Here is a 23,181-nt window from a genome sequence, read left to right as displayed (position 1 = left end):
GATATAAATCGTTCTTGCGTTTAGTTATTTTGATATTTTATTGTTAAAAACGGGAAATTATTAAAATGCAATTAAATTACAAGTTGAAAAAGGTACAAAAGCGATGTATGAGATACTAAAAAGGGGAAAATTTCAAAGCCATTCAGTTTCGTGTCAGTTTGATCTTTTTAATAGAGTAGTCAAACTAATTACGTTATATGCATGGTTCAGAAATATAGGGATTCAGAAACTGTGATATTATCGAAAAGATTTATCTAAAATTTTGTAAGCTGCTCCTTAATCTGAAATTTTCCGTTCCAAATTGTATGATATACGGTGAGCTAGGACGCTTTCCACTTGCTATGGATGTAAAATTAAGGATGATTTCCTACTGTTCCAAATTGATTATGGGAAAGCTGTCAAAGTGTTTTTGTATTATTCATTTATAAACTACTGTACTACTTACAATGTACTAAAACATAGATTTTAAATGGTTATTATTTTTTAAACGTATATTTGATGAATGTGGATTTTTCTATTTACACACAGCTCTTTTAAATTATGTATGATTGAAATACAATATCAAAGCAAAAATGTGTGATCAATTAAAACAAACATGGAACGAGACTTTTCGAAACTGTCACAAGTTCTTGAATTGACGTATTTTAAAGAATGTTTAGTGTTTTGAAGAATGATTTAATATTTTTGGCTTCGAATATGTAACAATAAACTTCCAGTCGAACTTGGAAGATGATAGAAAGGGAAAAAAGAAAGTGTAATTTATGTTATCTAGATATTGGTGATACATTCCATTAACATCATTTCAAAATTATAAACATTTTAAGTATAAAGAAATAGATGCAATTTTATAGGAATTATAAACAAGTGAGTTTGTCCTCCTGGATATTTGTTTTGTTTTTGTTGTTGTTGTATATTTATGTTAATGTCTTTAATGTATTATAATGTATTATAGTACCTGTCTTCTCTTTACCTATGTATTTGGTGATGAGAAAATAATGATATAGTAGTAAATCGTTTTTGAAGGTAATTGAATGAGCAAAAAACAAAACCAAATAAAGGAAAGCCAAATAGGAACAATTCCCTTCAATAATCAATATGTTTGCTATTTAATACTTGATGTGTGGCAAGCAACAATCAATATTTTTTATTTATAAAAAGTTATCGTTCTCTATAATGATTCTAATCTATAAAGTCCAAAGTTTTTTGCATGGTGCATTTTCGATATCCAAAGATAATATTCCATTGTTTCTAATCTTATATGGTTTTCTTTTTTCGATATTCTCATAAGACTACTAGTAGTAAGCAAGTTACGATAGGTTTGAAACGAAATCCAAGCAAATCATGACAGCCTAGAAAAGTATAAGTAGGAAATTGGAGTATACATCAATAAGGGTCCTCAATGCTCTTCAACTTTGTACTTGTTTATCTTTAAAACTATTTTGATCTGAGCGTCACTGATGAGTCTTATGTAGACGAAACGCTCTTCTGGTGTAATAAATTATAATTCTGGTACATTTGATAACTATATACATCAATAAGCAACCAAATGTTACCTATAAACGTCTAAGTATCTTTATTTTCTCATCACAAAATATATAGGTACATGTACAGAGGTGAAATTTATAAAATCATATTAAATATATAAAAAGTATAAAAAACAATATATACAAAAAAGAAAAGAAAAATAATTATTTATTCAGAAGGAGACTCACGCATGTTTATAATTTGTTTTAATTGAATAAATGCATGAAATATTTCCTGTTTGTAGAAGACATGATACTTAGTACCAGCAAAGAGTATACTACTTAGCCTCCTGTTTACGCTTTTTTCGTATATATGTAGTACTCTCTTAAATAGCGTTTGAACAATTGACAATGTAATGGAATTCCCAATGCCTAGATTACATAGATTACACTTTTTATTTCACCTTTTAAATTGAACCATCTCACAAGTTCAACGGGCAGATTATAGTTTCATATTTTGAATTTACAAAACGTTAAAAAGTCTTTTTAGTCTGAGGAATTAAAATATTCCTCGAGGCAAAAATTCACATACTAAAAAATATAATAATTCAAGGCGTTCAACGAGTTTCAAATTGTCAGCTTAAGCTACACGAATTGATCACATAATCCTCATTTCCTATTATATTTCAACCATATGTTATTTCAAGGAGACTATATTAACTGTTTTCTGTGGATAGATACATGGTTGTGTCCTTTGTCGATCATTGTACATTTTGCAGTTGTAAGATGTCGAAAATATAGCCATGACATATGCGTAATGGATTTTTTTTGGGGATACATAATGAATTGAAAAAACATTACCTGATGTACTTTTGTCGTATTGTCTGGCAGTTGGAACCCGAAACCATTTTTATTTCGAGTCAACTTAACAGAAAACTCTTCTACTTTGCTTTTAAAGGAGTAACTCATAGCTGATTTCTGAAATAAAAATACTAGTTTAATTCCTATCGAAGTAAATAAACTCATCATAGATACCAGGACTAAATTAGTATATACGCCAGACGCGCGTTTCGTCTACAAAAGACTCATCAGTGACGCTCGAATCCAAAAAAGATAAAAAGGCCAAATAAAGTACGAAGTTGAAGAGCATTAAGGACCAAATGTCCTAAAAGTTTTGCCAAATACAGCTAAGGTAATCTATGCCTGAGGTAGAAAATCCTTAGTATTTCAACAAATTCAAAAATTTGTAAACAGTAACCCATTATCCTTTTTTTAAATAAAAGTACGTTGTAGATAAGCTTTAGTTACCGCCGCAGCCAAGTTAAATAACTACTAAAACAAAATCGATTGTATGTTTGTTTTAAGTCGACTCTGGATATAATGCTGATTGTAAAGTGCTGTATACTTACATTTTTCTATATTTTGCAAGCGTCGTTTAAATATTTTCATACCGTTCTTGTCTATAAACATGTTAACGCATATGAGTTAGTTATGGTTCAGTTGTTATTAAATAATTACAATAGTTCTGAACAATTTATGAATTTCTTTGTTTTAATTTATATTGATATCCATATACTTCTTTAGCTGTATATGTTTAGTGACATGTAATAAATCGTCGATAAGACAAACAACAAATACATATTGTTTGTATGCATGTGTTTAGTAAATCTAATTGGAATGTAAAAACATAAATTACGCAACTCAATTCAGTTAATAAAATCTTTCGGATTTTCCACCTTGAAAATTGAAGTATGGTCTAAATGAAATTAGCAAACGCTACGAAATAAAATGAAACCGATGATAAAAAAAAATGATACACCTACAATTTGCAAAAGGAATCAGTATTCTAGCGTTTCTCTTGTCGTCAACATATTTGTTGATGTTTTGGGTAACTATTTCTTTTGGGAATTTCTGCTGATTGATACATTTTGCTGTGTATGTTGGAAAGTATATTTATGGACACTTTTTGTTTACGTGCTGTTGATACCTATATACTGTTTCTTTGCACAAGGCAATGTTTTTCTTTGCGAACTGTCTCATTGTGTCTTTATATTTATTAAGGATGTGCACTTATTGATATTTGTTCTAGGAAAACATGGACAAGCAAGTAACAACCCAATGCGACACATCAGAAAACTGGAGCGATGAGAGATCAGTTGTATAATTAAATTGCAATATAAGGTAGCTACTCACGAGGACCATTTACAACAACTGAACTAGGGGTTATACATACAATGTACGTTTAAGACGCCAATCTAGTCAAAACGGACGTATATGGCAGATGCAATCTTACTTTGCATTTAAAGGGGTATAAGCTGACATATTCATGTTCACCGATTTCACTCAAATTGTTTCATTCGGCCTATGACATATTAAAACGCACATATCTACATTATATACAGTATAAAATAAACAATAAACTCGGTAGTATATCTGCATTTCTTGTGGGTTATTTTTACTCCTGATGCGATCTTATTAACTTTCGAAGTGGCCATCGAAGATGTTCGACGATCATATAACCCGATATAATCATAAACATAGACACGTGCATAGTAAGAACCGTCACTGCCAGGCTTGAAAACAGGATAGGCAAATGCTCACATTAAATCTGTACCGATACAGTGTGTTTAATGTCTTCCTTTTTACACCATAACCTATGGTGGTGCTCCTACTAAAGGAAGATACAGAACACACATATTGCAGCTCAATATTTATAGCGCATGAGGAAATACATACCTGAGCAAAAAATGTGCATTCTTGTTAGTTAAAATTAGATTGAGAGGTATGTTCTTTCATTCATCAGCCACACAGGAACTTGTCTCAGAAAAATAATATATCCATGTACCTTAGCCTAACTTTGAGGTAAAGAGATATGATTTTAGTTTTTGATACCATCCACGAGAACTTGTTGTCATCCGATGTTCAGTTCCTCAATACTTTGATTTATTTAAGTTATCAGAAGTAATATAATACTCTTGATTGATAACATATTTGTTACGTTCGGAGGACGTGTTTTCAACAGACTATCGGCATTTAAAACTTTTAGGAATTTTGGTTCTCAATGCTCTTCAACTTTGTACTTTATTTGGCCTTTTTAACTTTTTTTGATTCGAGCGTCACTGATGAGTCTTTTGTAGACGAAACGCGCGTCTGGATGTACAAAATTTAGTCCTGGTATCTATGATGAGTTTATTTCCAATGTGACCGAATTGTGCCCCTCTTCTTGTCGACTTGTTTCAATATCCTTTAACTCTACTTTCCGCTTAATAGATGATGTTCTATCACTAAATAATTCAAAATTTGGTGACTATGTCGACCGCATCTATCCCATTGAACTAGAGATAAAGGCTACAACAGATACACTTATGTCGGCCTCATATCTTGACTTACATCTAGAAATTGACAATGAGGGTCGATTGAAAACAACACTTTACGACAAAAGAGATGATTTCAGCTTTTCAATTGTGAACTTTCCATTTCTAAGTAGCAACATTCCAGCAGCACCTGCATACGGTGTATATATCTCCCAATTGATACGATATTACCGTGCTTGCATTTCCTATCATGATTTTCTTGTTAGAGGGTCGTAGCTCACAAGGAAGCTATTAAATGAAGAGTTCCAAATGGTGAAGTTTGATATCGGATATGTTTCTTACGTCGTAACTACAATCCCCTTCCGTTTCATAAATGTGACATATCGAATTAGACTATTTACCGCATTTGTTACTCCATAAGCAACATAACGGGTGCCACATGTGGAGCAGGATCTGCTTACCCTTCCGGAGCACCTGAGATCACCCCTAGTTTTTGGTGGGGTTCGTGTTGTTTATTCTTTAGTTTTCTATGTTGTGTCATATGTACTATTGTTTGTCTGTTTGTCCTTTTCATTTTTAGCCATGGCGTTGTCAGTTTATTTTTGTTTTATGAGTTTGACTGTCCCTCTGGTATCTTTCGTCCCTCTTTATACATTGCATGACAGATATCAGATAAAACCACACTTTATCAAAAACACTATTTTGGAATTTAACACATAGGGTGTTTAAAGACCAATAATAAAATTAACGGTATCAATTTTCTTGCACCAGATGCGCATTTCGACAATACATGTCTCTTCAGTGATGCTCGTAGCCAAAATATTTGAAATCCAAAGCTTATATAAAAGATGAAGAGCTATAATCCAAAAGGTCCAAAAAGTATAGCCAAATCCGTGAAAGGAATCAGAGCTTTGCATGCGGGAGATACATTCCTTAATTTATAATAATTTCTATCATTTTGTAACAGCAAATTTTAATAACACAAAAAAATCCGTATTTTAATGCCAGTACCGAAGTACTGGCTACTGGGCTGGTGATACCCTCGGGGACTAATAGTCCACCAGCAGAGGCATCGACCCAGTGATAGTAATAAAATTAACGGTATCAATTTTCTTGCACCAGATGCGCATTTCGACTAAAATAATGTTCCCATGAATTTGAAAGTTGTTGTTAACACTAATCCTACATTTTGTTGCAGTAAAACATTTTCGGTGTCCTAAACATATGTCTTGGGTATTTCAGAGCACCATTATTTTTGTATCTGGGTTTTCTATCGAATATTTTGGAAACTTGGCTTACATGGTTACTAAATCTTGTACACAGGTTAAATAAGGGGATAACTTTGATTGGTTAACTTCCAGTGATGGTTATTTTCTGATATGCAATGAAATGTTAAGCGAAATTTTTTCTATAGTACTGGACAGGATAAAACTAAACTCGTGCCATGCATTTCTTTATTTGAAACAACGATAAATTCTGCACAATTTTTTGAAAAGTATTAGGGGAAAATCATTGGTGGTATAACACCTCTATAAAAATTGAAAAATTATTATGTAATTAAAAAATATTTTCAATCTTTATCAATACTGGTAAACCAGGCATTAACCAGAAAGTAATCATCAACCAGTTGATGTGTTTCTGTATATAAAGAAGAAGAAACATAAATATGGACCAATTCAAGTTGGACTTAACTGACTCAGCACAAGTTCTTTTAGAATTTAAAGGTTGTTTAAGACTTTTTGTAAATTGTAAATGCTAACACATCATAGAAAAACAAGTGAGTAATATATGTATACAATTTTATAACAAAATCTCTGTCTTAAAGTCTGTTGATTTTCTACAAAAATCTGTTTTATTTGCCACAAAATCTTCCTTTTGTATTATATTCAACATTCTGAATTCGTTAATTGTCTATTCTTTACTTGTAAGTGTGTAATTTTAAAATTCTTAAATACACACTTACAAGTAAAGAATAGATAATTTACGAATTTTAGAATTTTGACCTCGTTGTCTTTACATACAAACGGGGGATAAATCTGCTTTCCTTGAAAATTGCAAAAAAAGTAAAAAGGATTATCTCTCTTTCCGTTGGTGAAATTGAAATGAAGTTTACACTTGAAATTAATGTTTTTGTGACGATTAGAACGTTAGTAATTTTTTTTTTGTTTGGGATGAAAAATAAACGAAAAATCAAACAATTGCACCTAACATTGTAACAGAAAACAAACCAAATAGAACATTTACATCAATTAATCCCACATGTAGGAAATTTAATGCTAAAACAAAATAGGCACACTGTTTACTTAGTTCAACACTTTCATATATCTATTTATTGAAGGTTTTGAAATATGTATGAACAAGTCACTATGAATTTACGCAGTCAAAATCCAAATTGGGATAAAACAATTGACCAAGACTAAATAGCTTGAATAATATTCATCAACAATTTTATTTTTAAACAATTTTACTTCAACATCGAACAGGAGAAATGTTACTTAGCGATAAACATTTCCTATGTGAATAATTTCATACAATATATCGCGATTCTACGTCAGGATTAATGTTAATTCAACCGTGTGCCTGTCAGGGAAAGGAATAGGTCCCAGTTCTTAAAGTTGTCCAATCCGTTATGAGTGGATTTAACATAGATAGATATAATCGAATAATGAAAAAAGCAATGAATGAGGTTGTAAATGTTGATATATGCATTTGTTTTGCTTCCTGTATACGTATTTGTTTGTCTTTTTAGTGAATGGAATTACAGTGTCGACTGCTGTATCACTGTTTTTGACGTTTGCATCTGTTATGTCTGTTTGTTTTGTTAACGTTCATGCATCGTTGTCAATATAATGGAATTTGATGCGACTGGCATACAATTGAGGGATTGAGCTAGCTATAAAACCAGGTACAATACACTATTTTCTACATAAGAAAGTGCCTGTACCAAGTCAGGAAAATGACCGTTGTTATCCATTCGTTTGGTGTGTTTGAGCTTTTGCCATTTGACTTTTCGTTTTGAATTTTCTTTGGATTTCAGTTTTTTTTTGTGATTTTCCTTTTTCAAAACACCATGTACTCGTCAAATGAAACAAAAGTGAATTGATTTGTATCTGTAAGACAATGAATCTGATGTAATAAGACCTGTCATGATTCCATTATTCAAAGGAGTTAAACGCATAGCAAAATCACAGAATGATGATGTTTTAATTTATATAGATTGGAAAACAATATCCGAATGTACTTCCGATATAATTCTTGTATAGCACAATTTAGATTTAAAATATGATTTCCGACTCATTTAAACAGATACACAATTTTTTCACATCCTTTGAAAGTGCATTTTTTGTGCATTTATTATTTGATTACATTTTAAGATTAAACCTTGTGGTGCTGATATTTAAAAAAAAAAGTACACCTTTGGGGATGTGAAACATGTTATATAAAAAAATATTGTAACCAACTTAAGAAATTTCAGACCAGTAGTTTACCAATGTTTCAAATGTTCAATTTCATTCATATATATGTTGATGCAGAACTCGTGTAATGCGGACACGCCTGCTAATGAAGTCCGTTCATTTAACTAACCAAATAAGGTATGAAAAAATTATAATTTTTCCATTCAGACCTTTCTAATCAATTTCCAATATAAGTTTCCAGTTTCACATTAAATCCCATGGGAAATAACTCTTCCTTCCCTGTGAAATCGTGATTTGTGGTGTATTTTATCAACGAATGCAAAATTTTGCCGTATAATCTATCTACGAAGAAAACTACAATGAAGCTCATTAATAGGACATGTCGTCGACGAGGGTTTTTTTTTCTCTGACAGATCCATTTATTCCATGTGCAATGACAATCAAGGATAGAAGTAGAAAATAATCACAGCTGTATGAAGTGGAATTGAATACCACTAATATTGTTTGATATTCTGATACATTCAATGTCATACAGTATTTTTCTTTGTAAATTTGCTTAACCAATTAATGGAATATTATATTGAAGAGATGAGGAATACACATACATACATCCTTGAGAAATAACACAAAGTCAAAAAATGATTAAGCAATCGTACATGTCCATAGTTAATAGTGAAGACCTACCAAAGGTCTCCATTTAAAATCTTTAATCAATGATTGATCGTAAACATGAGGTAATACAGCAGATTTCACTACTGCGCAGAAAATGACAGCCCTTCTATACAGTATTTATTTTCAGATTTTTGTGAGGTTTTTATTAACATCTTGTTGTCTTCTCTTTAGTGTTCTGTTGATTTGTTTGTTTTTATCGTTTTTTTTTCTTCTTTCTTATCGATACGGTATTGTCTGTTTTTCTTCCTACTTGAAAAATAAAAGAGGAGCGAAAGATACAAGAGAGACAATCAAACTCGTGGAGTAGAAATAAACTGACAACGCAATGGCTAAATAATAAAAAGGCAAACAGACACTTAATAGTACATAATACAATAACCTAACACCTTAAATTAATAAAAAGATACAAGTGAACTGTCGTTATACGTTTATAGTGAATGATTAGTATCCTTATATCATTTATATTTTGTCCTTTCGGAAGTACATGTGAATAACTGTAGCATTGTTTACAGTGTGATCATTACTCAGGAAATAAGAATCTAAAAGCATCGAATACGAAAGTAAATAAAACAACGTTGTCTTAAAAGAATACATAAACATCGTCTAACAATCATCACAATGCATCAGCTAAATGCCGAGTAGATAAATATTCCATCGTAGAAATTTGTTGAGAATCAAATATAACGTAAACAAAATTTGGATTAAACTTTTTATATAACCTTGAACAGAGAGTCGGGTGTTTTGGTCTACACTTATGCTAAATTGCTCTAGGATGAGCGATTGTGTGTATTTTTGTTACTTATTACTATATTCAATAGATGTCATTATTCTTATGATGAAGAAACAATAGCTTCAAATGTCGGTCGTCTTAAATTGTTTGTTGTTACTAACTTAAATAATCAGATCAAAGTCGCCATTTCCACCAATCTAAAGGACTTTGTATATGTGCAGTTTCGGGTCGCGAAATGCAATGGGGAATGTGCCAAAGCGACAACAACCCGAACATAGAGCAGACAACAGCCGAAGGCCACCAATAGGTCAAAGTCCACATTTGCAAACAAAACATGACAAAATTGAGCCACGATGTAACGTTAACTTTAAAACTAAATAGCTAAATTTGAAATTTACGCTTTTGGTTTAGCTATATATACATAGCAAATAGAATTGCAAGTAAATCTTAAACTTTCAAACATAAATCTGAAAGCATTCATTTTTTTAGAACCTAATCTGTGAATATAATTCAAACCCTATTATTGTCCATCCGTGGTCGTCATTCTTTGTTTAAAAATCATTAATGTAACATAAATTGCCTTACAAGAGCATAACCGTTCTGAATAATTGAATAACAGCTAACTAGTTTGCAAATACTATAGATAACATCAACCCTAGTGATAGAACCATATACATATATTGCTGATGCATTACCCGACCCGTTTTACTGAACACGTGAAAATTATTTAAAAAGAAAAAAAATGTTTGGAAAATTATATTGAATATATTGGATGACCAGTTGGAGCAAGTTGTAGGAGTAATGCTTATAAAATTAAAGCTTTCGATCCAGGTTTCATCTGATGATTGTGTTTGGACTATAAATGTGTACTTTATTTGGCCCTTTTAACTTTTTTGGATTCGAGCGTCACTGATGAGTCTTTTGTAGACGAAACGCGCGTCTGGCGTATATACAAAATTTAATCCTGGTATTTTTGATGAGTTTATTGTTTCATCGACTGAAAACAGAAGTTGAACGAAACATCATGGCATTTTGACGGCGGTATCAATTTTAAAATTCATTTATATTCTAAACCATGTAAATGAAGTTAGATTGTTATTGATGTTTAAATATTTTAAAGCTATATAACTAGTTTTTGTGTGTGTTATGTTTTAATGATATTATGATAACATAAAAGGCACATATATGCGCCTGTTATATTATATCCGAGCCCTGAACGGTAATGTTGGTCTTTATTCGAACACCACTTTTAAAACTCATCAAAGATATATTGTATGTCTGTCATGTATGTTTACACAATTTTGGCTGCTGAATCCCGATTATTGCCACATTAATCTATTAAGTCAATATGGGTTGGGATGATTAAGTTCTTTCCTTTTTGAATTTTCCTCAGAGTTTATTTCTTATATGATTTTACATTTTTACCAAATTTTGTCAATATCATGAAATTCTAATCATCTGTCAGACAATGAGGGGTTTAGCTAACGATAAAAAACCAGATTTTGTTCACCATTTTCCCCGGGAAATGCCGGTAAAAAAACTAGAAATATGACATTCAACGTTTGATTCTGTCAGTTTCTATGAACTTTCCCTTTTTGAATATTTTCGGTATTTTTTTTTATTGTACTTTTGGACCTGGCTTATAATTTGGAACGCTAGACGCGTGTTTCAAACAATCATATCAGTTACCAAAAATTGTCACTGTATCCGTGTCTTTATTTAGAGGTATGAGATACAATATCTACGGGAGGCATCCAAACTGCCAACAACTAACACAAGAATTGATTTGATATAGGTTGTAACTTGCGAAGTCGTTTCTACGAACATCCCGGGCGCCTATTGTTTTACTATATACTGCAAGTTTCAATAACTAAAAATATAAATTATTGCTTACTGACAAACAGCCATGTATTTTTTTGTTGCAACATTTTGAAGGTAGGTGCATATATTTTATGTTGACTCTAGCTCGAATTCTAACTTTCTTGCAAGTTGAATATTTACATATGCACTATTAAAATAAATTATTGCTTACTGACAAGCAGCCATGTTTGTTTTGGTGCAACATTTTGAAGGTAGGTGCATATATTTTATGTTGACTCTAGCTCGAATTCTAACTTTCTCGAAAGTTGAATATTTACATATGCACTATAAAAATGAATTATTGCTTACTGACAAACAGCCATGTTTTTTTGATGCAACATTTTGAAGGTAAGTGCATATATTTTACGTTGACTCTAGCTCGAATTCTAACTTTCTTGAAAGTTGAATATTTACATATGCACGGAAGACTATAAGGAACTACTGGTGCACACAAGGTTCAAAGTATGACATTATTTGATGTAAACAAACCCTTCCCTCTGACGCAATTAATCTTCATTATTTTATACTATTTATATGTATGCATATTTTTCTTGTGGTTTGACAGATATTTGATTAATTGGTACACAGGTATAATTTAAAAAAAAATAGAAACATGTGACGTAATAGGTCTTTGTAACGAAAGCTGCGATTGGCTTTGAAATCGTTTTCCTCGTGGCATTATAATACATAAAAGAAACGAGATTGTGAGGAATACAGAAAATACAGTTGTTCTAACGATCAAAAGATGGTAAGAGAAGTTTTTATTTCACTTATGGTATCTTAGCTCAGTAAAGCTGCAAAAAAACATAATATTCAATGTTTACAAATTTTAGATTGACACAATTTTAGACGATTAATAATAAAAAATTATTTAACGTCAGATTTCTTATATCTTTTTTTAAATGTTATTAGTACAATTGAAAACTTTTCTTTTCTCTAGATGAAAATTGTGTTGTTTGCGTTACTAGGAGTGTCTGCCGCTTACAAGTGTTCGGAACCTGCAGAAATTGATTGGCCTGATAAGGTCAGAATATGTGATAATGCATTTGGACAAAATCCTGCATGTGACGATACAAGGTATCCATATAACTAGTAAGTATACTCTTTAACCATTCGCATTGTAGCAAGAATTATACATCTAAATTAAAAACTTGCTCTCACTCGGTTTTGTGTTAATGTATTTTTATAAATCAACCTTATAACAGTAAATTCAGGAAGCAGCATTCGCTTTCTGATGTAAATGACTATTCGAATATTATATACTTACATCAAATTTCGTTGAGTTTTCTTTCTTGTTTCTAGCAAACAAGAATTTTCTTTATTTTATTTTTATTTATCGCACCGTGTGAATTAAACAAACAAAACAACAAGTAGGTACATAAAAATGAGAAAAAAATAAGAAAGAGCAGATAAGATAGCAGGTGTCTTATATGTAAATAAATTGTATATTTATTTCACATAATTACTAGTAGATCTAGATAAAACAAAGATTGATTTTGACAAACATATAATATAAGTGATTGTCAGTAATTTATTTCAACAGTATAAGATGGTATGTTTGATTAATATATTAAATGTTTATCTTCAAAAATATGTTCAGATATAAATATAAAATGTTTATGATTCATGTTGTAGTATTGTTGATAAGAATTATTTGATTCAGCAAATCACGGTTATACACAGGCAAATTTCATTCACATCAATTTCACGTGGATTTCAATTCATGTGAATCTTACGTGAAATTGTCATGAATTTCACCTCAAATAAGCTTATACGTGAAACTCAAATGATTGATATATCAAATGTTTATCTTCAAAAATATGTTCAGTTATAAATATAAAATGTTTATGATTCATGCTGTAGTATTGTTGATAAGAATTATTTGATTCAGCAAATCACGGTTATACACAGGCAAATTTCACTCACATCAATTTCACGTGGAGTTCAATTCATGTGAATCTCACTTCACCTCAAATGAGCTTATACGTGAAACTCAAATGAAATCAGTGCATTCGAGTTTCACGTGAATCCCATGTGAAACTCACATGAAATTCACTTGAATATTTAAAATAAAGTAAATCAAATAGCATCTTAATTTTTAAACAAAGTGAAATCATGGAAAAAAAACAACAAAAAAACAATTTGTAAAATTCACGTGAAATTCATGTAAACGTTTTCAGTGAGATTCATGTGAATCTCATTTCACGTGAAATTCACATGAATATTTTCACGTTAGTTTCATGTGTAAACTCATTTGAGGTGAATCTCACACGCAATTTTTCAATTGAATGTTGCCTGTATACACATACTTAAAAGATCACAGGAAAACACTCGCTTTAAGATTTTTTTCCTTAGGGAAGACATACATTGCATAGGAATATTGTCATGGACATTTTAACATATGTAAACACTATTGCCTTTACTATGACAGCAAACGTTAAACTTATCTTTAAGGATGTACTTGGGTGATTCAAGGTAAAATTAAATAAATCAAGAATTCAAAATTGATACTTTAAACTAGAAGAGTATTAGTTAAAGATCAAAATAAGCTAAAAATATTGATAGGTCATGGAGCTCCTTTTTGAGATATTTGAGTTATAAAATATGGCGGGAAAAGGCTGACTCGATTTTCTACCTTATATTTGCATTGGTATTAATATTATTTGGGTCTCAAATCAAAAGAAAGAAAATCAAGAATCTGCTTAAATTTTGTCAAATGACCTTTTATGAGCTATTAAGTCTTATGTTAAAAGATAAAAAGGTGTTATGGGGCAAAATATTGTACCTTGTATCGTACGGGAAAACACCAAGGAGTCCAAACATTTGACATTTATTCCAAAACCTCACCTACGTACATCCTTAAGTAAAATATATACTTTTTTTCATTGTGTTGGTTTTTGTTTTCAGTCAGCATATAGAAGACGCCCTTAAAGCTGACACAGACCTCCTATCTTTCGTTGAGGATTCATGTAAAATATACTCTCCAGAACTTCCCGTTGAATATGAGTAAGTGTACATTCATATTATTAATGATTATTATGACATCTGTCATTATCGATGGGGTCAATATCGTTCTCAACGACATGACTCAGGATGTTCGAAGATAGAAAAAGATTATAACCAAATGTCTTGGTAACCGTCTTATATTTACAAAATAAATAATGAAATATTTTTTATAAGTTTCGTGCGTCCAAATCGCTGATCTGGATCTACATTCAATAGTAACGTTCCAATCCAAACTATCAAAAACCAAAAATGTATAAATAACTTAAACGTCAGGAGCTATATCAACAAACGAAAGGAAAACGAATGTCGTTTAAAACATCTGATCAATATAATGAAAGCTTTATCTTTTTTGAAATATCAGTATACATAAGTATTACAACACAGTCATAGCATTTTTCTACACTATTTTATTACAACACAGTAAAAGCAATAATAAAACAAAGTGCTATTTCAACACCGTCATACCATTCAACCTGATTATGTTATTACAACCTAGCAATCATTCACATTCTGTAATTACAAGTTATAATATTTAATCGCAACGTGTTTTATTACAACAGAGTCATAAATATGGCTGTGAGTTGACTTCAGGCAATAGACGTACTAAGAAAAATACCATCTATTATATTTTCTTTGAGTAACATTTATATGATTTCCCCCCTTTTTAGACAATGTCCGATTGATGGCGGTGAGCTTGGAAAAACGCTAGGCAGATGTCAGAAGGTGTGTAATGGCGTGTATAAAAACATAACAGCTATAAATGTGCAAATGATGGACGATAAAACAAGGGCAATGAGATGGAGCAAGTGTTATGTTGTACGTCCATGGGAACAGAAAGTTTACTACATGAAATGTTTGTAAGTAATAATGTTTCACAAAGCTCTGTTATTCTCATGTGTTTTGGTTTTTTTTTTAATTTTCAATTATCATCATCACTGTAGTAGTGTACGTATCGAAAAGACGTAGATTAGGTTCAAGCTCACAGTTTCTAATACTTCTTTTAACATTTTATAAACCTCTATTGTCGATTCATGTTTTTCAAATTAAATTCTTGGTAAAAGAAGAGGTTCGGGCGCATCTTCTTGAATTCTTTTGTATGTTTGATCAAAATTGAAGATTGAAAGCTTACTTATTTATTTCCAACATATACTTATTTGAAATCATTATTTATTCCAGAAATGATGTTCCATCAACTTTTACTAGCACATCATTCAGATGTGTTCCAGACAACTTCATCAGACGTAGGGTTGCCGTATTTTGTCCAGAATTTAAAGAGCATCAATGTCAAAAGGTGGACCTCGAATTACCAACCAATTGTGCTGCAAGCCGATTTGAATGTGTCCAACCGAAGAAAACAAAGAAACAAAGCGTAGACAGCTTTTTCGATTCATTGTTTTTGTAGTTCTTTAAACAAAAAACAATCCACACGGTGCGGTGTAGGTCAAATTAAATGTTATCAGCAAAATCAACAGGACAGGAAGAAATAGATAACATGATTTAAATTTTGATCCTCACAGATTTGGAAAGTTTTGATTTACTTATTTTAAATCCATGCAGACTGTGATATTTTGTTGTTGTTTGTAATATTGTTCATTTCATCATCAATTATGCCATGTTCTTGTAATAGTGACTAATGTATAAATAAAATATAAACTTTTATATATCTGTGTCTTGTAGTTTTTAAAATTTCTTTTGGAAAGCTTATCAAAAGTTAATCTGCATGAAAATATACTCGTCGAGATACTTTTTTGTCATAAGTATTTTTTCCATTAAAAAAAAGATAGCATTTCTTATCATCCCAAATTGACACATGAAACACTGACTATTACCGATGGTACGTGGATACAATGCACATAACTCTTATTAAGTGACACACTGCTTCATACTGAATGCACATATTACACTACCTATAACTGATATAACGGGAACACGTTGCCTATTGATGATTGCACATGCATATACTGCCTATAACTGCAGGCTGGCTTGTGAATATAATATCTATTACCGATTGCCACGTGAAGATGTAGCCAATAACTGCTGGCACGTAAAAAAAAGGTTTCAAATGATTTCACGTGAAAAATTGCCTACAACTTATGGCACTTAATCACAATTAACAGAACGTGAAGATACTGTCAATTCCTGCAGGCATGAAAACACAAGTTTTAATACTGATTGCAAGCGAACAAACATTTCTTAAACTGATTGCACATGCATGCACTGCCTATAACTGTAGATGTTATACCTATAAATGATGACATGTGACGGTACTTCCCATTACTGCTTGCACGTGAACACAAGGTTTTATAATGAAAGCACATGGACAGAATTGTCTATAACTGATGTCACTTTAATAAACCTTCTAGCCTTCTTACTGATGCTACGTGAACAAGTTTTTTTTATTATAACTGATGGAATGTGAACAAAATGTTTTAACTAATGCCAATTTTAGATACTTCTTATTATCACAAAAACTTAGACATCTTAACATATTACCTATTCCCAAGGTCACGCGAACACGCTTCATATTACAAACGTAATATAATCGGAAGTGACTCCTATTTTTATCAGAAACATTTAACCCTAGATGGACTAGGCTGTTATCTTATGTCCTTTTTGATCATTAGGCTTTTCAACTGGTCCAAGAACACAGTCATCATCCTTCGGTTTTCGTGTCTACAAATAAAGTACCTTAACATAGAATTGTCCATGAGCTGGTTGAGAACTGGTAGACTTTTCTATAATTTGGATGTTATTTGTCCTGATAGTAGAACACTGCACTGTAAATATATTTTTGGGATAGAGAAAGTGCGATTTTTTTAATTTGAGTTATTGTCTTATAGAAATTTTCCTATGTAATAACTTTGTTCTCGGGCCTACGGTTTTGGTTCTTATAATTCCTTGGCTTTGAAATAAGCATTGAGAGTTTTCAATAACTGTATCAACCACAATTTAGAGGAAAATAATAGGTTTTCCAAAATATAAAAGTTAATGGTTTAAAAAGGTTAAATTATCGAACTTCAAGGAAAATTTTAAATGAAAAATCCCTTATCATATTACGAAATCAAAAGCTCAAAGTCATCAAAAAAATTAAAATCAGCTGTCATAATGTTCTTGATTTATAATCTTATATACAAAACAGGCTATGTAGGCCATTACGTTTCCTAAGTGCTGATCTAAATAACATACATTTAGTGATTTATCCTAAATGCTTCTGTGGTTCTCAAGTTGAAGATGCCATTTGCTAGTAATACTGTCTTTTAAGTTAATTATATTACAACCAAAGAATGTCTCATGTGAATGATTTCATAAATATTAACACACTTCTTCCTTTGTTTTAAAATAAATCTTTTTCATATCTGTGTTTGCTGTCATCATATATATGTATGGAGAAGATTTAATATAAGTTGTAATAGTTTTTATAGCATTATATTTCTTGTTAATTGCAATGCAATATTACATAATTAAAATTTAGGGACGACATCAAAAGTTCAATGAAGGATAAAAAACTTAATTCACATAGTTTTTTCACTGACCCCACACCCCCCCTCTTAACTTAATTTGGGAAAAATTGATTGACCAATAGGGATATATGTAAAATCGATTTTAGATTAACAAAACTTGCAGCAATGTTAACCCCCCCCCCCCCCCCCACCCCAAACTATTTGATGTAAGTATTTTTTATCCTACATCGATCTTTTGATGTCGTCCCTTACGTTAACCAATTTCGAGTACTGTGGATTCATAATTATTCGTTGGATACCAATTTTCGTAGATTTCGTGGTTAAAGGTGAACGACGAAATCAAAGGTTCAACGATTATAAATTTTCCATTGGCTTGTAAGTAGACTTCGGTAAAACCACGAAATTAGATATCCACGAACATGACAGTTATGTAAAATTCTGATTTTGTCTTGTGGTTGAATGTATTTCTACTACAAAAACAATTTTGCTGACGTCTTTGTCAGATTCGATTGTATTTTTGAACAATAAAGTCAGTTGTGTTGTATGTCTGGGATGTTAGCACATTTTTTGCTAGTGCATATAATTTATTGCCACATTAATTACTTATAAAACTGAAGATGTGGTATGATTGCCAAGGAGACAACTCTCGAAAAGAGACACATAAATTACCAGCTATAGGTCACCGTACGGCCTTTAACAATGAGCAAAGCCAATGTGGCAAAATCAGATATAAAAGGACCTCAAATCACAAATGCAAAAACGAGAAAAACTAACGGCCTTATTAATGTATGATTGTGTCTGTTTGGATTGCTTAAATAATGTGATCAATATAACGGACCTATAAACCTACATCTGTCATACCAGCTTTTAAACTAGGTTGAACCCACCAAAGTGCCTTAACCGGCCCAGAGAGAAGACGTCTGTTTTTTTTTTATTTGTTCTGTTCGTTGATGTAATCAAGCCTTCGATTTTGGTACGTTTTATGGACTTCTCTTTTTCCAAATCTATCCCGTAGATCATTTTTTGTTTGTTATTTAGTAATGTTTTAATCTTATTAGACACTCATAAAACTTGTATCCAGCTTTCTCTTTATCAAGACCACAGATAATAGTCCGTGAGATATAAACATGGTACTAGGAACAATATTTCATATTGATTTGGTCATCATATTTTTTATCAGATTCTCTTTACATTTGAACCTTCTTTGTCATCTCGTCGTAGCATGATGCGAGAGATCGTTGGTTTGACCCTTGCTAAGTATTTTCAAAGACTAGAAATAGTATCAACTGCTTCTCCGTTTAGCATGTTTCATTCATGAATAAGATCGAAGACTGGTCAACTCGCGGAATAAGGTATATATAAATGATGACAAATATTCCTGTAGACTTTTACTTTAAATAATATGTTTTAGCATATTAGTCTAGTACTATGGAGTGTTCATATTCATATCTTGTTAACTTGTTTTCGTCCTGACTTGCATGTTAAATTTGCCCCTTGACATTAAATGCCAATCGATATTTATTCTCAATCGTGTGTTCATAACAATTTTATTTAATTAACTTAGTGCAACTGAATAAAACACAATTTATCAGCTGAGCTTAAGTTCTATATTTTTACCAACATATTTGTCAAGTGGGTCATTATACAAAAAATCCTGCAATGTAACTTATCCAAGGACGAGTATATGATACTGATGGTGTGATTATATACGAACGCATGATATCACTTTACAGCATTAACAATTCAAAATATTTATAAATCTCAATAATTGATCATTCAATATCATAAGTTTAACAAAGTCAAACCTGAGATTCGTCTTACTATTGTACTTTAAAGATTCCAAGTATTCATAGTGACATTCTGTCCTTATTATTTAACATACTTTGATAGGTAAGTTGAAATCATTATCCATTGTGAAAGGAGAGTAAGGTAGCATGTCATGCAAATTGCAAGATAATTTTAATTGTAATATTCTTATGGTTTAGAACATTTCATTATATACGATGCTTTTTTTATCTAATACGTCTTGAAACTCCTGTTTTGCGGTCTGTTTTGTGTTTTGTGTTTTACATAATGATGAATAAAGGCAACAGTAGTAAGCGTCTATTCAAAAGTCATAAATCGATTTAGCGAAAACAAATATGGATTACAAATAAATCCGAACGAAACACATCAAAAGTACGAGAAAGGCAACGGAAAAGTTTAGGATAAAATCTAACTGGTTGATTGGATACCTCGCAAATAAGTTGTTTGAAATAAGAAAAGTCAACCAAAGGCATAAGCCACGTCATGTAGTTAACTACATTTCGTCAATACTAAAAGTATGACTTTATAAGATGACAATACGAATACTAAAAATCTAGTTTTAAAATAAGGCGTATAGATTTGTTACCCAGCATGACGTAAAACAGCGAATCAAAGAATTTTATTTATAACTAATAGCCTAAATGCTGTTGATTAAAAATTACTCCATTCGAGGCCCTGTTGTTTTCCAAATAATTAATATTACCAATAATTAAGAAGTTCCAGGTCGACGGGTTCAAACAGAAAGATTTTGAAAGCAGAGAAAACTGTGCATGTTATAATCAGCATGACTCTACCAGATGCCAATACCAATACTAAAAATCCAGGCTAAAAAGAGGCAAACACATAGTTATATATTTTCTCGCGACATCACGGGTGTGTTCTAGTAGTTATTAAAACACTTCACAATATACCGATTCAGAAGACAAAAAAGCAGAAACAAAAAAGACTTAAAGAATTGAATGAATTTGAAAAAAAAACGAGGCCAGATGCGTATGTCCAAACGATCATGCAAAGGGTTTGGTATTATTGACAATGAGAAAACTATTCGAAATAACCACATTGACGTGGATTAAAGTAATTTAAGATTACCATACCACTGTCAATATTTAGAAAACCCTATACCGTACCATATTTATAAGGCTCCAATATGAAACAATTCAAACGAAAATATCAACGGCCATAATGTAAAACACCTTACAAAGATAAAAACATATTACAAATATTTCCTGCATGCGACTTCTTTAACTTACGAAACAATATCTTTAGAAACAAGAGGCTCTCAAGAGCCTGAATCGCTCACCTTAATTCTTTTGGTTAAATCTCTCATCAATGATTATTTTGGCTTTTCAATTAATTAAATGTTTTTTGGATCGTCCTATTTTCTTCAAAAGCCAAAAAAAATAATCATTTTCTCCTATGTTCTATTTTAGCCATAGGAGCTATGTTTCTTGACATACAAGGAAATAAAATATAAAATTTATACTAGATACTCTGAAACTCATTTAGCCTAAGTTTGGCTGAAATTGATACAGCAGTTTCAAAGGAGAAGATTTTTTAAAGTAAGTCAACATGATGAACAAATTGTGAAAAAAGTCTTTAAAGGGCAATAACTCCTTAAGGGATCAATTGACAATTTTGGTCAAATTGACTTAATTGAAGATCTTACTTTGCTGAACATTATTGCTGTTTACAGTTTATTTCTATCTATAATTATATTCAAGATAATAAACAAAAACAACAAAATTTCCTTAAAATTATCAATTCAGGGGCAGCAACCCAACAACAGATTGTCTGATTCATCTGAAAATTTCAGGGCAGATAGATCTTGACCTGATAAACAATATTATCCCATGTCAGATTTGCTCTAAATGCTTTGGTTTTTGAGTTATAAGCCAAAAACTGCATTTGACCCCTATGTTCTATTTTTAGCAATGGCGACCATGTTTGTTAACAGATCACAACTTCGGATACAATTTACAAATAAGATACCCTAAGGAACATTCAGTTAAAGTTTGGAAGTATTTGGCCCAGTAGTTTCAGAGGAGAAGATTCTTGAAATAGTTTACGACGACAGACGACAGACGACGGACGACGACGGACGCAGGTGACAGGTGAGCTAAAAAAGGTGTAAACAAATTATTTTGTCTCTTAAATTTAAAAGTCTACTCCAGATTTAATCCGTCTCAACTGTTCATACATACATTAACGAGATATTTACTAACATGACTAAGTCCTGTATACCAAAATACTAATTTCAATTTCATTATGAAACTAGTCTATTGAACTCCACGTTGACTGTTGACATTTAAAGTCAAAACGCAAAGTTTAATCCTAGCTGTTTGCTGTAACATCACTGTCCCAGGTTAGGGGAGGGTTTTGCGCTCACAAACATGTTTAATCACGCCACAGTGTGTATGCACCTGTTTAAACTAGGAGCTTGAACTACAGTTGAGTTTCAAACCAAGAACATAATAAAACGGAGCAAGAGAATTTCAAAATTTTGCATTCAAGTTTTAACATGCATATAGACAAGTAAGAAATGTATAAAAAGGACTGATAAGAAAGAAGGCAGTCCATCCTAAAATTAAAAATGTATGTAGGAAAGGGTGTCAGATACTAATATAATAATAAAATTATATCACTATATAGGTTACATCGGCAGATGACATAGTCTGGGTTTTATGTACTACTATAGGAAAAATATTCTCATATCGACGTCATGCAAATTCTATAATTGTTATATAAGCCCTGTCAATTTGCCATAAATAGAACATTTGATTGGTGTTAACTATCATAATTGTATGTAGGACAGAAGTGTAACATTGCCATTACAGTTGGAGGTTTGGCATGCCACAAAACCAGGTTCAACCCACCATTTGTTTCTTTAAATGTCCTGTACCAAGTCAGGAAAATGGCCAAATGTTTATATTATAGTTCGTTTCTGTTTGTGTTACATTTAATGTTGTGTTTCTGTTGTGTCGTAGTTTTCCTATATTTGATGCGTTTCCCTCAGTTTTAGTTTGTAATCCGGATTTGGTTTTTTTCTCAATCAATTTGTAAATTTCAAACAGAGGTATACTACTGTTGCCTTTATATATACTAAAACTATAATAAGTGGTGTGTACAAGAGAGGTGACAGATATTGAAGATATCTTCAGAAGTTCAAAAACATTGTTTAACAATCAAAACCGGCAACACACAAACAAAATTGCTCAAAACACAGTATAGAAACTTTAGACCGAGAATCAAGAACCTAACCAAAAACTGGATGTGATCTTATGTGCTCCAGAAGGGTAAACATAGTCTGCTCCCCCTGTGGCACCCGTAATTGTTTATCAACTAATCAACAAACAATGCAAAACACCTACAAGATTCGTAAAATCTTTTTTAGTACAACATCATAGAATTAATTTGTATAGTTAAGGTTTTATAATAAATAATAGAAGTACAAAA

General features: G+C 31.6%; 1 protein-coding gene across 1 annotated transcript; it reads left to right on the top strand.

Moving 5' to 3' along the window:
• The first annotated feature begins 12,090 nt into the window (after nucleotides 1-12,090).
• On the top strand, nucleotides 12,091-16,122 carry LOC139490815 (uncharacterized). The gene is made up of 5 exons (XM_071277855.1): nucleotides 12,091-12,203; nucleotides 12,396-12,547; nucleotides 14,363-14,461; nucleotides 15,130-15,318; nucleotides 15,638-16,122. The coding sequence occupies exons 1-5, from the start codon at nucleotides 12,201-12,203 to the stop codon at nucleotides 15,861-15,863; spliced, it is 669 nt and encodes a 222-aa protein (XP_071133956.1). The 5' UTR covers nucleotides 12,091-12,200; the 3' UTR covers nucleotides 15,864-16,122.
• The last annotated feature ends 7,059 nt before the right edge of the window (nucleotides 16,123-23,181 follow it).

The sequence above is a fragment of the Mytilus edulis genome, chromosome 10 (assembly GCF_963676685.1).
Source record: "Mytilus edulis chromosome 10, xbMytEdul2.2, whole genome shotgun sequence".
NCBI lineage: Eukaryota > Metazoa > Mollusca > Bivalvia > Mytilida > Mytilidae > Mytilus > Mytilus edulis.
Note: the sequence above shows the minus strand (reverse complement) of the source record. Positions and strands in the feature narration are given on the sequence as shown.